Source organism: Podarcis erhardii (assembly GCF_964252035.2).
Source record: "Podarcis erhardii genome assembly, chromosome: 5".
Lineage (NCBI taxonomy): Eukaryota > Metazoa > Chordata > Lepidosauria > Squamata > Lacertidae > Podarcis > Podarcis erhardii.
Genome location: NC_138509.1, coordinates 81,354,982 through 81,371,648, shown reverse-complemented (window position 1 = coordinate 81,371,648; position 16,667 = coordinate 81,354,982). Strand labels below are relative to the sequence as shown.

At 42.1% G+C, this 16,667-nt stretch overlaps 1 protein-coding gene across 11 annotated transcripts in view; it reads right to left on the bottom strand.

The window, feature by feature from the left end:
* LOC309342169 (schwannomin-interacting protein 1) overlaps positions 1–16,667 on the bottom strand; it is a 372,887-nt gene that overhangs the window by 26,635 nt on the left and 329,585 nt on the right. The window contains exon 1 of one of the 11 annotated variants that reach the window (XM_081862505.1): positions 15,293–15,561. The exons of 7 other annotated variants lie outside the window; for them this stretch is intronic. In XM_081862505.1, the coding sequence (XP_081718631.1) occupies positions 15,293–15,322 (30 nt within the window). In that variant the 5' untranslated portion in view covers positions 15,323–15,561. Of the gene's footprint in view, positions 1–2,009; positions 2,426–15,292; positions 15,562–16,667 lie in introns of those variants that run through there. 3 more of the 11 variants (XM_081862497.1, XM_081862503.1, XM_081862496.1) reach the window with 3 other exon arrangements.

Genomic DNA, 16,667 nt, shown 5'->3' with positions numbered 1-16,667 from the left:
TAGCACTTTATTTCCAAGAGTATTTCTTGATCTGGCCCAAATTGGTGTGCTTCAAACAAAACTTCACTGGATAAGCTTTGCGGCCCCTCTGTTTTATTGATGCTTTTTATGGTGCTTCAGAAATGCTGCTGACTTACTCCTATCATTTTGTCTGAATTGTTAAAGGAGAGCCTGAGTCTCACAAAAGCTGGAAGGATCATTAGCTGATTGCTCAACCGGCAGCAATAACATGTCAGAGGATAATTTTATTGACCCTTTTAAAGGACACTTTATTCCAGATATTACCAATAAATGAGTTTTATGTGTTAATGGTGTACATTCACGGTGAGCTTTACATTGCATACATGCACAATGAGAACAGTATGTCAACATTTATATGAAACTGACAGGTCTCTTATTAGGTATCATTGCCCCTTTCCTCTCACAATACAAGGCCTTTCGTATTAAGAGGATATGTTCATGTGCATATTCTCTAGAACACTTTACCAACGTGGCATTTATAGCAATAGAAATATGGCTGCAAGAAGGGTAGACAGCCAGAAATGCAAGCCGTTAAGAGTTCAGAACAAGTCAAATTGTTACTTCCATTGTTCCATCTCATTTACTGCATATAGTTTACTAAGTTTTCTAGAAACAAACAAAACACTATAATTAGAATGTTTATTTAGTCCAATAGTAACATAAAGGCAATTCAAAGATGGCAGAATCCAAAATTAACTTGTATTTCAAATATCTAGGCTTCAAAAGAGCCAGAAACAAATATTTGAGGTACCAGCCAAGGAGCGAGATTGAAAAATGATAATATTCTCGGACACTAGTATCAGAGTTTCTGACCATTATGGGATTTTTTTTATAGCAAATTTATAAAGCTAGTGTGTTGGAAGTTCTCCAACTATGAACATATAAAGCTTCCTTATAGTTAGCCAGACTGCAATTCACATTCTGACTATTTCATGCTACAAGAGATTCCACTAAAGGGAGATGTCGAGGGCTGAACTTTTGGGACCTTCTGCGTGCAAACTGCATGCTATGCTTGGAATTACGGCCTCCCCCAGCTGGTACAACAGCCTCCATGTCCCACAAGGTAGGTGTCATTAGCTTTCCAAAATTAATACATACAGTTGCAGAATTAAATAAATCACAAAATGTATTTGTAGGCAACAAAGTAGGTATCACTAAACTTTCCATTAAGCCAATGTGACGGTAAAATGTGTCAAATTCCATACATAAGGGAAATCTGTGCATTCAGAAACCCATCAACAGATTCTTAAGGCAACAAGTTCTGGCCAGAAGAAGACAAATACAGAAAGAGTGGAACTTTTGGGCACTCTTAGGCTAAGAACTGGCATACTCTTGTAATTTGATGTCAAGACCTCAGCCATGCAGCTAAAGGTATTTTTAAGTATGTCTGTTATTACCAGACATAGACAATTACTATATTTAAAGTTCCATATTGCAGCTGGCATGCTTTTTAAAGACATGCCAACGCAGCAGTTTATATAAACTCTCCACACTCTGGGTAAACTCACTGTACTGTTCAATTTAAAAAGTTTCTATTCAATGGGTTGGTGGTAGGAGAAGTGAGAAAGAGAGAGAAAAGGAAAAAAAAGACCATTCAAGTTTCAAACATTTATCAAAACTGGATTGCCTAACTTACTTCAACATACTACATCAATACACTCCTAGCACCTGATTTCCATCGATCTGCAATGCTGACAGTTAAAATGTTTTATATAGCCAAACCAAAAAGTATGTAGAATGCAATATTCTGAACTAAAGCTTAACAGAAAGTTGGTGAAAACATTTATTATGACAACAAATGTCATTATATAGTGAAATAAAGAGACACTGTCATGAACATGCACATTTATTTCTGTTTTTCCATCCTTGAAGGATGTTTTGTGAATGCTTTTTCTTTCTTTTTTTGCAACTGCACGGCCCTGATTTGTTTCTCTCCTGCAAACAGCAGCAATTGTTCCCAGACAAAAGAGCCCTTTTGTGTCTCTTACCTTTTTATAATTCCCCTCCACATCCAATGTGGATACTTCAGTGATGATGTCATCCATTCCATCACTATCCAAATGCATTCCTTTTAACCATTGAAAACCCCTAGGAAAACAAACTGGTCACTTTCTCTTCTGCCTGCAACTTATTCTGCGCTTCAAGTCTCCTTTCACGAAGCCCATTCATTAAAAGTGCAGTTTCAGGTGGCAGCTTAAAGCCGGACCAGTAGTTTCAGTCTTCTTTTTCGTGCAATGAGAAGGTCCATTCCCGGCTGTTAAAAGTCTCTTGTCCTCAGACACTGGGACCTGTCAGGAGCCTGATCTTCTCGCCAGCTGCTATCACCTACCTCTGAAGCATGCAGCTACAATCCACTCCAAAGTACGCTGCTTTTTCTTCTTCTCCAAATAAAGTAAAGTCTGGCTTTGAGCTGAAGCCAGCTGATTACACTTCTTCGCCAGTTACAGAAGGAAAGCAACAATCTTCCTCTAGTCCCTGGTAGTGCAGGTTAAAAATAGATGGAAATGCCTGCCTAGCAGAGTACACCAGAGCAAAACACACACCCACCCCTGCTACGTACAAAGCAGAATGATATAAAAAGCCAAGGCCGCATGGCCCGCAGCCATAAGCAACAGGCCATAGGGCCCAGAAGCACACAGTCGTCCCATCTATTAAAAGGAGCCCCTCTATCCCAGGTTGTCCAGACCTGGAGCAACTCCAGCCTCCAATGCAGTCTAACACACTGCAAAAAGGGGGGGGGATAGCAGAGGAGCAGGGGACAAGGGCAACCTGCATTCAGCCTTTCTCAGCCTGTGGGTCCCCAGATGTTGTTGAACTACAACTCCCATCACCCCTAGCTAGCAAGGCCAGAGCTCAGGGATGATGGGAGTCGTAGTCCAACAACATCTGGGGACCCACAGGTTGAGAACAGCTGTATTGACTTCTTCTCTTTTTCCTCTTTCTTTCAAATTGATAAGTAGGTTTCCTCGATCTAGCTAATTAACGAAAGCAAAGAAAAAAACCCCAAGTAGATAGTTACAGAGCATGTCCAGTATCACTTCAATTTACAGACATTTCTTTGGATGCGCATTATTTACACATGCGTCCCCTGAATCCTCTCTTGGGCAATTTTTCTGCTTCAGGGACTCACTCAGAAAAAAATCAGGAGTACTGAAAATAACTGGGCTGTAGCTGACAGTGTTACTTAGCTGACTGTAGGGCTTTTTCACAGTGAAATGGGGAGGGAAGTGGTTCTTAGAAATTCCCTCTCCTCCCTGCAAGCTCCCTCCTCACTGGGAGACCCCCCCTCCGGAGCAGATTTAAGAGGGCTGCTGTGGTGGTAACTGATGGGATCCATGAAAATTCCTTCCTTCCCTGCTCTCCTGACAGAACCTTTACCATCAGCTGACTGATGCCACTGGATACAAGTCAATATTTTTACTATATACAGTGGTACCTCTGGTTGCGAACTTAATTTGTTCTGGAGGTCTGTTCTTAACCCGAAACTGTTCTTAACATGAGGTGCGCTTTCGCCAATGGGGCCTCTTGCCATCGCCGTGCGACTTCTGCTTGCATCCTGGGGCAAAGTTTGCAACCAGGAGCATCCACTTCCGGGTTAGCAAGCTCATTACCTGAAGCGTTTGAAAGGAAGACGGTACATAACCTGAGGTTCCACTGTAAGGTAAAGCTACCCTTGACCGTTAGGTCCAGTTGTGGCCGACTCTGGGGTTGCAGTGCTTATCTCACTTTCTTGGCCAAGGGAGCTTCTGGGTCATGTGGCCAGCATGACTAAGCTGCTTCTGGCGAACCAGAGCAGCGCACAGAAACGCTGTTTACCTTCCCGCCAGAGCAGTACCTATTTATCTACTTGCACTCTGATGTGCTTTTGAACTGTTAGGTGGGCGGGAAATTGGACCGAACAACGGGAGCTCACTCCGTCATGGGGATTCGAACCGCTGACCTTCTGATCGGCAAGCCCTAGGCTCTGTGGTTTAGACCACAGCGCCACCCACGTCCTGAGGTTCCACTATAGTAGTTTACAATAAAGGCGTTTCTGAAGTTCAAGCTGCAGCCTGGAAGGTTGGCTGCCAACCACTATGTTATGTGATCAGCTCGGGGATGCAAAATGCACGTGCTTAGAGCACTTCGCCTCTCAGATTGAGACAAAGCCCCACTGACAGGTGCACATCTCAGGAACGCTTGGAGCTTAGTGACACCGAATGAGCGCACTCTTTGGAGATGAAACCCCACACATTCCCTGCTGCCTCTCACGCTGTGCATCTGGAGTGCACGCTGCTTTTCCATAAAAGCCAACCAGCCACTATGGGATCATGTCATTCATTAATCTTGTAATAGCAGATAACTGACACCATTTTGCCTTGTCTCTCTTGATATTGTGAAGTCTCTTGTTCTTTATGAAACTTCAGAACAGTAGGGTGATTATAGCACATGTTTCATGTTAATGGAAGCAGGAAACCACCCCGCCCACTCAAAGTAATTCAGTGAAAGAGTTATCATCAGGAGAATTTCCTGGAAGCACAAGGGATGGGGGCAGGGGGAGGACCTAAGCCATCTTGAGATTAATTCAAGCATTACTTGGTTAGGCCTTAAGGCTTATTACAGAGCCCCTGTGGACTTTTCATGTTGTGGTTTCATGACTCATCTTTTAGGGTCCAAAACAGTGAGCGAGCTACGCATTTAGATCACAATACACCCAATTCAGCACTAGTAGCTGAATTTTGTTCTTGGACCCAATTTATGGTGCTGGTATTAGTCTACAAAGAAGTGTTTCTTGACTGAGGGGCATATGATGGTCTTGGGGATGGGGTTCAAAAAATATGTGCAACATAAATAGAACATTAGAACCTGCAAAATTTTATTACATTTGAAAATTCCAATATAATAATTAGGGGACCCATGCTTGAAAGGTCTCTGTGTGGGATTTTTATATTAGCTGAAAGGGGCATGGGTTGAGAAATACCATTTTCAAAGCCCTAAATGAGGAAGGACCACAGTTTAGTGGCAAAGCATCTACTTTGTAAGGCCCTGGGTTCAATCTCTGGCATGTTCAGACAGAGTTGGGAGAGGTTACTGCCAGTCTATGAGTGCTGTTCCACAAAGCTTTGCCCAGGGCAGACCCACTGAAATTAATGAACATGATGAAGACAGGTGTATTAATCTAAGGCTTGCCTTAGGGTTGCATGTTCTCCCTCAGGAACAAGCTGCTACAGAAAATTTCCTTTTTTTTATTGACCGCAGTTTAAACAAGGTTTAGGTTTCAGGTAATGATGTTAATCTTAACTGTGGTTGGTTAAGATTTGTTAAGTTTTATGACCCATTATAAGACGTTGTCTATTTCAAACTACGGCATAATTAAAATGAAACACAGCTGATTGTGGTCAGATGAAACTACAAGTTGAAGCTAATAAAAAACGTAGCGGTTTTGTATCTCAGAAATGCCCTCTGCACACAAAAATGTGTATTCCACACACCACCACCACCAGTTCTGTTATCCTTCAGAAAAGCCCTAAATGCAGGGGTGTTTTTTTCCTGGTCTGCAATCAGGAGCTTTTGTGGTTGTTTGAAAATAACTGTGTAAACATTGTTTTTGCTGTTATTTCAAACCTTGGAAATTTCATTTTGTGCTGTATTGGTTTGATGTAATCCACCTTGGGAGGGTAAATACCCTAAAAAGTAGGTTAGAAAGTCATTATGGGGGGAAACCCCCCCACCCAAACTCAGCTTTGTGGCTGCAGGGATGGGAAGTAAATGAACCCAAGCCTTGCCATTGTCTCACTATGTTGCTGGCATTTAATCAGTCAAACCTGTATATCGAACAAAGGAAAAGCTTCTAAAATAATACGGAATACATGTGTAACCAATGAAGGAAAATGCTTCTATCTCTGGATTTTCTGACTCTTAAGGTCCTACTACAGCAGCATTGTCCAACACGTGGATAGAAGCCATGCGCGCTGGCTCCTTGAGAGAAAGGACTGGTTTGGGTGAGAGAGAGAGTGCTGGACATTCCAGGAGCCAGCCCCGAGGAGAGGACTGCCTTGCCCCCTCCCCTCCATGCTGGGTGTAAACCGACCACTGAGGCTTTACTCCCAAGTAAACACGCATGAGGGAGTGGGGCACCCTTCCACGCGGGGAGAGGTGTGTGTGTGTGTGTGTGTGTGTGTGTGTGTGTGTGTGCAGTCCTGCACACTGGCTCCTCAGAGAGAGAAAGGGCTGGTTTACGTTTACTCAAAAGGAAGGGGTGGGTTGGATCCAGGGGAAAGGGCTTCTACAGGTTTTATCCAGTTCTTAAGGTGGTGCTTGAAGGCTGTCAACTCTGCAGTTCAACTCTGCCAATTTCTATTTCGAACTATGGGGGAAACTGCTGTGGTTGACCAGTGCCCCTGATTCATTTGAAAAACAGCAAGAGTCCTGGGGTACTTTAAAGACATAACACATTTGTTATGGCATGAGCTTTTGTGAACAACAATCCGTGCATCATGTTCTGATAATGTAGGACCCTGTCCTCAATGTTATTTTCTTATGCTATTACAAGTATACAAAGTATGTATTTTTTTAAAAAAAATATTTATTTATGATGAACTTTTCAGGTTTTATGGAAGCGACTATCATTTGTTATTATTTTTATCATAAGCTCAGCCAAATATAATGTGTTTAAGCTGAAGAATGACAATGGGAGATTGTGGTAGATCACTGCCAGTTTTTGATTTTGGATGGTAGATCTTAGGCTACTTGTGGTTGGACTTGCCTGTACTACAACAACAGTCATTTAAGGTATTACAACCTGCAGTTGTTGATGGCTACATCGCTTTATCAATAGTATTTTCAGCAACAAGGTGAATCATCTTTTTTGTCTGGACTCCATAATGACATCAGAACTTCCCAAGGCCTTTTCGCAAATGTAGGCTATTACATTTCACCTTCCTCCCACAAAAGCACTTAGGAGGATGAGACTACTCGTATCTACGTGTAAGTGCTTTGGAATTGGATAAGTGCCTAAATTTCTAAGGGAGGAAGCATTAAGGAAGGCAATTTGGGTGACCCACCCCAATGAAACAAGAACTGGTGTGAAATGTATACTATAAGATTATGAGATTATAGAACTGCCTTTAAAATCCTCCCTCTAAATCTCCCATAAAATACCCATAAAAGATTTGACCCTACAACACATTTACTAGCAACTCTAAAAAGGCAAGACTATTTAAAAGATCTCTCTAATACGCACTATTCAAAAGTTTAACAGAAGGCATGCATTAATATATTGGGCCAGCTAAATTCAATTATTTTCCTAGTAGGTTTCTATGTAATTACTTTTCTGCACGTAGGAATTATGTTAATATGCTTTACTTTTTTATGGCTCCCATCCTCACAGCTGACTCAGCGTGTCATTTCCTAGTGTTGCTAAAATTAATTCTTCCTCCCCCCCATTCTATCTCCCTTCCCCATAACATTGACTTATACCTATAAGCCAATTATCAGTTGAACAAAAGAAAAACCCATTCATTTTCAGGGGTGCAGATTTACAAGGCAGGTTTGTTAGTTTTACTGCTGTGAACTTTAAATTGCAACAAAATGTTCACACGTCATTCACAGCTTTTCAAAATACTCACATACTCCCTTTTCCTGAACACCACAATGGCACTGTTAGTGGGATGCGAGCTTTTTTCCATTTCTCCGTGGGAGTGAAAAATGAGTCAGAATTAAATATGCCCGCATTACAAGCAAATTCATCTTTTATGTATGTGCTGCTGACAACTTTGTAAGGACATTAAAACCATCTTGCACAACCACAGAAAAATACTGTACAGTACTGCTCACTAATGCTACATGGTGCCTGACTACAGTAAGTATAGGAGAAGCAGCAAGACCCTTACAAAGTAAATGTAAAATAGTACAGATTATATTTGGGAATCAAAGGATCCTCCTATACATATTCCTCATAACCCATGAGATCAGAGGGAGAATGAAGAAATTAAGATGCATGTGATAAATGCAAATAGTAGTAGTAATAATAATAATAATTTATTGCTTGTACCCCAGCCATCTGACTGGGTTGGCCCAGCCACTCTGGGCGGCTTCCAACAAAATATAAAGGAACACACCCAAACATGAGACATTAAAAGCTTCCTGAAATAGGGCTGCCTTCAGATGTCTGTGAAAAATCATATGATTGTTTATCTCTTTGACATCTGATGGGAAGGCATTCTACTACCAAGAAGGCCGTCTGCCTGGTTCCCTGCAACTTCACTTCTCACAATGAGGGGACTGCCAGAAGGCCTTGAGAGCTGGACGACAGGGGTGGAGATGCTCCTTCAGGTATATAGGACCGAAGCAGTAAAGGCCAACAACACTCTGAATTGTACTCAGAAAAGTAAAGGTAAAGGTAAACGGACCCCTGACCATTAGGTCCAGTCATGACCGACTCTGGGGTTGCGACGCTCATCTTGCTTTATTGGCCGAGGGAGCCGGCGTACAGCTTCTGGGTCATGTGGCCAGCATGACTAAGCCGCATCTGGTGAACCAGAGCAGCGCACAGAAACGCCGGAGCGCTACCTATTTATCTACTTGCACTTTGACATGCTTTTGAACTGCTAGGTTGGCAGAAGCAGGGACCAAGCAACGGGAGCTCACCCCGTCACGGGGATTCGAACTGCTGACCTTCTGATCGGCAAGCCCTAGGCTCTGTGGTTTAACTCACAGCGCCACCTGTGTCCCTCACCCGCTCAGAAAAGTCCTGTTAGCCAATGTAGGTTTTTCAGGACCGGTGGGCAGGCACACATATCACCTGGTTGTAGTCTTCCCCACTGTTGATGAGGAGTAGCACAGTTGGCAGAGCATGAGACTCTTAATCTCAGGTTCATGGGTTTGAGCCCCACGTTGGGTGAAAGATTCCTGCATTACTGAGGACTGGACTATACATGATCCTCATGGTCCCTTCCAATGGTGACATGTATTGTATTTCTTTTTAAAATATTCCCCTGTCTGCATGTATATGTATAAATTCACATATGCTGCTTTCAAGTCACTATCATCCTTTTCCTTCTTCTTTTTTTGGGTGTGTGTGAACCCTGGAAATAGCACATGTAATTTTAGCCTGTGAAAACAGCTTGTTGGTGAGAATTTTCTGGGTCTTTTCTCTAAAAAAACTTGTTGAACATATTTCCTTTAACACATGGGTTGCACTCTCCCAGACGGTTACTCCCCACCCCCCGCCCCAAGCACCTATCTTGGAAAAGAACCAAAACACTTTTTCAAGCCTAAATGATAGCTGGGAAGGGGTGGGGAAGAGTGTGCATGCATGTACATGGTTATAGCGTGTGCACAGTACTCATAACCTTCTATTCAGTTTGCAGATGTGTTCAAAAGCTTGGAGATACCTGCTTCGACCAATGCTTATATCAGACTGTCTGGTCACACCAGGTGTCTAAAATCTTATGATGGCAACAGTGAATTAGGCAAGTATTTTTCCAGCACAGATTATGCATGGAAATCTATAAACCAGGCATATGCAAACTCGGCCCTCCAGAAGTTTTGGGGCTACATTTCCCATCATCCCTGATCACTGGTCCTGTTAGCTAGGGATGATTGGAGTTGTAGTCCCAAAACATCTGGAGGGCTGAGTTTGCCTATGCCTGCTATAAACCTACTGAATGTTTTAAAAAAGGCATTTGCCTAAGCCAAAATCATGGCTTCCTGACAGTAGCTTTGGACATTTTAAAAGAAAGAGTAGGAAAGGAAGCACAATATAGTTGCAAAGACTGGGGGGGCGGGCGAACCCATACACCAAACTTTAAAAACTTGCATAGGAGAGGTAGAATGCAGGAGCCCAGGAGACAGGAACAACTTTTCCCCACCCAAATGACATCCTGGAAATTCAGTTCACTTGTCCAAAGCTATCTGAGTAATCAAAATAGCCTGAAACCTCCTGCTGCTACTGTAACTACTGGACAGCCAGATCAACAAAAGATTTGGCTAACACAGCCCCAAACCCTGGACCTGCTATGAAGCTTCTAGGGAACTCCTAGAGGCTTCTAGGGAAACTTCCAATTTATCCCAGATATTACTTTGTTTTTGGAAAAACAATATGTTAAGCTCTAAAATCAGCATGGATATGAAACTTATATGTAACACCATCAGCTTCCCCTCCAAAGCAAAGGGAACATTTCAGGTTGTTTCTGGAACTGACGAGGCAATCCATTTGCGAAGCTCCCACAGTCCGAAGCCAGTTATTTGTGAGCAAGTCATTCTGACTCTCACGACTGCAGAATCATGCTTCAGACAAATGATGAATCTGTGCTGGTAACCACCATCTAAGCAGTTCAGAGTTAGAAGTGGGAGATAATAATTAGGAGCCATATTAAGAGTTCATTTAGTGTGTATTAATGTATAGAAAATGCACCCAGTAATTTTAAGCAGAGAACCAGGGACCCAGTAGGATATTCTGCATTAATAAATGTGTGGAGGTTATGAACATTCTGTATTAATAATGATCTAATTTTGTGTGTCACCATTGATCTGGGAAGAGATTCAAACTGATGACCTAAATAAGACTTTCCTCCCCCAGAACAGTTCTGCAACAGTAGATATATAAACCTTTTAGTGTTTCCTTTAGCCATTAATGGCTTCTAATACACTGTATTCAGAAATGAACATAACATAAACCTATGGTCTTTGGCAAGGGTAGATACAGTGTTCATTTAAAATGTTCACATTCATGGGAAGTTGCCCCGAGTCAAAGTAAAGTGGAAGAATCCTGGTCATTAGGATGAGCGAGATTTGTGTGGGAAGGCAGAACCTGTAGATTTCAGGGAAGGGTGACAGCATCTGTGTTCAGAGCACTCATAGGTCCAACCCCAAAGGGACTCCTATTGGTGGAAATATGGGCCACCCAGAACCTGGCTTCCAGGCTTTGCAGAATTGCCCTCAAGACCAAGGCTCTCAAAAAGCTTTGGATGAATTATTTCACCAAAGTCTCCTGACTAAACTCCTATGCTAGCCAACCTGTTGCCCTCTAGCTGCGCTGGCTGGGGCTGATGGGAGTTGTAGCCCAAAACTGGCAGAGGGCACCAGGCTGGTGAATACCTATGGCATCCGGAGTTCATGCTCATGCAATTAGCATTGTGTTAGGGGGATAACTGGACTGTGTCTACTGGGTCTTCAGGGGAGGTCTTCAGAGGGCAGTCTTCTCTACAAATGTAGATTCTTGACATGATTTAGCAGCCTGATCGTGAAGAGCCTTTGCATGTAAAGATAGCTCCCCTCTTCCCCAAAACATGAGGACAGCAGGGGATACAATTTGAGAAGTGGCAAAAAAGCACATCTTCCCCTTATTATGGGATGGTAATTGTGCAATTATGATGAATGCCTGAATAGAGCTCTGTTCAATATCACATATATACTGATGGGTTCTGAATTGGTTGTGACTACCCAAGAAATAGTAAAACCTTTTATTCTTTTTTTAGGGGGAAATCAAAACCTCCCCGCTTGAACAATTGGACTTCTTGTTCTTCTTCCTTGTCCACATGCCCTCCAAATCCTCTGGCCCTCTCAACCCCCTGGTGCTTGTTTTCAGTGTGTGCTTGGAGGGGGCCCCTGGAGGGGTTGCATGCATGGAAGTCAGTAGCGTGGGCATATTTGCAGCATCAAATACAGCCCCAACAGTACCTGAATTTAACAACAACAACATTATTATTATTTGTACCCCGTCCATCAGACCTGCCAAAAGCCACAGCACCCCTGAAATCAAAACACATGCTTAAAAAACAAGAGGCCCAGACTGCATAAATCATTTAAAAGGTCCAGTTTGCTTGCTGCTGAAAAGACCACACAGATGGTGCCAGACGAACATCCCTGAAAGGGATGCTCCTTAAAATTAAGGAAGGTACAGATAAAGAGGAGAAACAATTAGGAGTCACCACTGAAACTGATCGGTAGTAAACTGAGGACAGACGAAAGAAAGTGCTTCTTCACACTGCACGTAATTAAGTTATAGAATTCACCACCATATGATGAGATGGTGGCAGGTGGCTTGGATGGTTATAAAAAGGATTAAACAAATTCACAGATGACCGGCTTGTCAATTAAAATGGAATCTCTCAGCTGACAACCTCTGGGACACACCAGGCGAAGGCTGGTGCCTTCAAGTCCTGCTTCTGGGCTCCCCAGAGGCATCTGGCGGGTCAATGCTGGAAACATGAAGCTGGACATTGATGATGATGATGATGATAATAATAATAATAATAATAATAATAATAATAATAATAATAATAATAATAATAATTTATTTATACCCCACCCATCTGGCCTTAAACCATTAAACTACAGTGCCCATAATTTTTTGAGGGGGTGAGCTGTGCTTTCAATGTACATGAAAGTTATAGAGCCAGATTCGAGTAAGCTGTGGCGCTAGTGGAAGTCAGTGCAATAAGTCTTGATAGCTCAAGAGGACATCCCCTTGTTTCCTCCTCAATTCTGCTCAGGAGGGTTGGAAGGTCCCCCAGAATAGCACATGGGGGGGGGAGGGGAGGTTGTTCCATTAGTGCAAACATTTCTGCTTCCCAGATGGAACTATCTCCTTGGCACAGTGGTGAGTATCACCCATGATGTGTACGCAGCCTATGACATCAGAATAGGCCCAATGAAATCGACAGATTTAAGTTAGTCATGATTGTCTAAAGCCCACCAATTTCAATGCATCTGCTCAAAGTATGTCTTAGTCAGCCACTAGTCATAGCAAGGCACATAAAAGATCAAGCATGTTAGTAACAGTACCATACAGGTATGCTCAGAGAGCCAGGATTGGCTGCAGTTCCTTGACAAGTATATACTCAGCAGCAAGCACAACATTAGGTGGCAAATGATATTATGTGGGAAGGCCCTTATTAATCTTTTCTTCTAAATTAAAGGAGAAAGGGGCTCCAATATTTAAACAGCATATCTCTGAAAAGTAGAGTGTGTTACACTTTAACAGGATACAGATATTCTCTGCTAAGGGCAATGAAAGAAAAAAAAGCTCTGATCTGGCTTACAGTATGATGCAAAACAAGGCATTTATTATTTAACCACAGATGGCACTTGTGACAGCGGCAGCGGAAGCTCCTGACATTTTCCCATCCCCCGCTGAGAGAAGCTGCCCTTCTGGCCAGGCCTGCTGAAATCTAATCATTTATAGCTTCCAGTGTGATGCTAAAACCCTGGATTCTACATCACAGATGGATTAAAAATGCAACCTCCAGGTTAATGGGTTTGTTGCTTTTGGGGTTTTTTTTTGCTGTTGGTGAACTGTGTCACCCTAACAAGGTGTTTTACACAAGACACCTTTCCTGCCCCACTTTTCTTTTAAAGGCAACAATTTTGTTTTGCAAAGATTTCCCAGGTTCCTATGCAGAACTCAGCAAGTGCCCCCACAGCGGAGATGGGTTATGATCAAACACATACATAAAATGTACAAATGTGTCAAAGGGCAGACTATCCTAATATCAGAAGCCGTTCTTGATGGTGTTCAGTGTACCCTTCTCTTAATCACGGTTGCCAAAGAAGCAACTTCCATTTCAAAGGGAACAATGGGCAACCTTTGACCCCTACCAGATTACAAAATGTGGCTGTGGGGCATTCTTTGTGACGCAGCAACTGGGCTATTTATTAAAATGCCAGGAGGTGTCAAGCCAAAGTGGTGCTATTGACTAAGCAGAACATGGGCTAAAATGTGCAGAAATCCAAAAATGGGAGAAAATGCAAGTGGAAAGATTTAATGTTTTTTTTGGGGGGGGAGCAGTTATCCTAAAACTATTTAAACAGAATTTTAAAAAGCTACAGCTGCGCATTACTTGGTTCCTATTTTTGCACTTCTGCCTTCATTATGTGTAGGAACACAGAGACTAAACATGCTGTTCCCTAAAGAGACTTTCCCTCTCCATCTTGGTTCATCCCTTTCCCTACAACACTTGCACTTTTCTGTAAACAACTTGCAAATTCAGTATATTCGGCTCCTCTACACCTTTATTTTATTCCTGATTACGTGCTGTGCAAAAAATAAAATAGGCTGAATCCAGACTAAGTTAGTCATGCTCTAGCCCCACTGTAATCAATGGGAATTAAGTTCTCCATCACCCTGTTGATTTCAATGGGACAAAAGCATGACTAATTTAGTCTGGATCAAGTTCAATAAATTTTAGAAGGTGGGAGTGCTAAAGGTTGGAGTTGAGCCTATGAAAAGGACTTTGTTCCAAACATAGACTGGGTTAGGACTGACACCAGTGCAACTTTCTGTGTTTCGTTTGGCATTAAATATTCTTTTAACTGTAGATTTAAAATGGTATATCCCCACTCATGCACCACCAACCACAATAATCAAGCCAGAATCTAAATGAATCACTTCTACTGGGATAGGAAACCAGTCATGTAAAGGTGGCGCGCGAAGATATAAGATGGGTGAAATCCATTTCTCAAAGCAGCTCGAAATCTACACAACTAATATTTTGCTTCTCGGCGTGTCCATGCATACAATAAATGTAAAGCATTTGAAAAACAAATCCCTCCAAAAAGAAGCACCTTTCAGGAAACAAGGAAGCAATATTTTCAGAGGTAGCATGCTAAATGATGTGCTGCCTACAAAACATAGTATCTGGATTCTTTGAGACTACAAACAACAAACATAGACTGAGCTACATGCATCAGACATGTAAATTCTTACACCTCATCACAGTCAAAACATGCCCACACCAATTGTGCTCACAAGTATAATTTAACATTCAGACTACATTCAGATTACTACACGTATTTTAATGACAATTATTCAGTTGACCATCTTTCCCTAACATCCTCCCCACAGTATCGTCATCCACTAAATGGCACAAACCAAAACCTATACTGTTGTTCTGTTTTGTTTTTAAATCTGTATAATGCAGATAAAAAGCTGTTTTTGAAGTGGAGCCTTATCATTTGATATACGGAGCTGCTTTCCTTCCCTGTAAAAACAGGGACACACAGAGACTTGGCAATAGCTGCTTAACAACCTGCTATCTTAAAAGCAAAGTAAGGATTATTTGTCGGCTTTCCTCATTGTGCCCGTTAATAGTAGCCCTGAAAAGAGAATGCCAACAAAACAGCAGCCCAGAAATCCTTCCATTTAGAAAGGTGACCCAATTTTACATAAGCTGAAAGGAAGCAACCTGCTGCATCGAAATAAAAAACAAGTAAAAAAAGGCAGGCCTCTTCCCTCCTCTCTTCTAAAAGGGATGATGCCGATTATGGCAGAAGAGCTTTTAATTCTTACCTGATACGAACAGTTTTCCTGGTGTACCATCTCAGTGCATCATACAGAAACCAGACACCGAGAGCCAAGAATGTTTACAGAAGCTGCACAGTTAATTTTTACAGCATCTGAAGGAGAAAAGAACGCCCTTGTAAACCGAGAGGCTTCCTGCAGATTAAAATGGATGCTGTTTCTGCCGTTTCAACCTGCGCAATGGCACTGGCTTTGCTAGCGAGGAGCGTAGTAGAGCTGTTCTCCTCAGGGAACGAGCAATGAGGTTTAATAACATGTAGCCAAGGCTGCTCTGGGGGAATTGCGGGGGGGGGGGGGGGGGGAGAGGCAAGCTCACTCATCACCAGCACAATCAGCCAATTATATTATAGACACAAAGAAAAAAAGACGACTGTGATGCTGGTGTGACCTTCTGGTGCTTTATGGAGGTGGTTAACTGATGTGGAAACATTCTAGTCCTCATTAAAGAGAAAAGGGAATGCAGAAAGATAGATCAATAGATTGCCTTGAACCGCCAGCCCTGTTCTCCGTGCAGTCATTTTTTCTGACAAAGCACATAAGACAATATTTGACTCTGTACTAGGAGCTTAAAGAGAAAGTAACATTTTTTAAATAAAACATCAAAATGCATAACCCTATCTTTAAGAAGAAATACGCAGATAAAAGGACACATTCAGACAAATATTATGATAATGAACAACCTTTCCAGATGCAAAACAAAACCACCTGGTATTTCTCTCTGCAGAAAGATCATGTATTTTACTAAGAAATATCCAAGACATTAAATCACTCAGTAAGACATAGTAGTATGTGCTGGGGTGGGGGCGGGGTTATTACTAATATCTGAAAAACATGATTGAATTTTTGACAACCTCTTTTCATGTCTGACCTGCAGCAATTATAGGGTGCAATGCTATTAATTCAGTTACGCATGCAGTTTCAAATTCATCCTTAAATTTCATATCCTTGTTGGTGTCATTTTGTTAGCTTCTTTAATGCAAAATTAATGTTGGCTCCTGAAAAAAGAACAAAGGAGCTATCTCCTGTCCCAATTATATTTTGTTTGCTCAGAAAAGACCAGCTGCACATGTGTGTTCAAAAAGAGAAAAAGAAAAAAACAGAAGTACCTTGACCCAGAGATCAGAATGGACCCAGATGTCTCTGCAGCACACACAGTCCACCAAATAAACTTCAACACAATGGGTCAACAGAGAAGTAGGAACCAGGCATTACCAAGCTCACAGGACCAGTTTGGAAGTAAATTTAAACCATGTGTAAACACTATGCGCATGTGCTTCTGTGGGCTTCACGCTCATATAGTCCTCCGCTCCCGCTTTTCTGGCATAACCACAGGGAAAGTAGAAGCTTTCAGTGGTTCTCAATC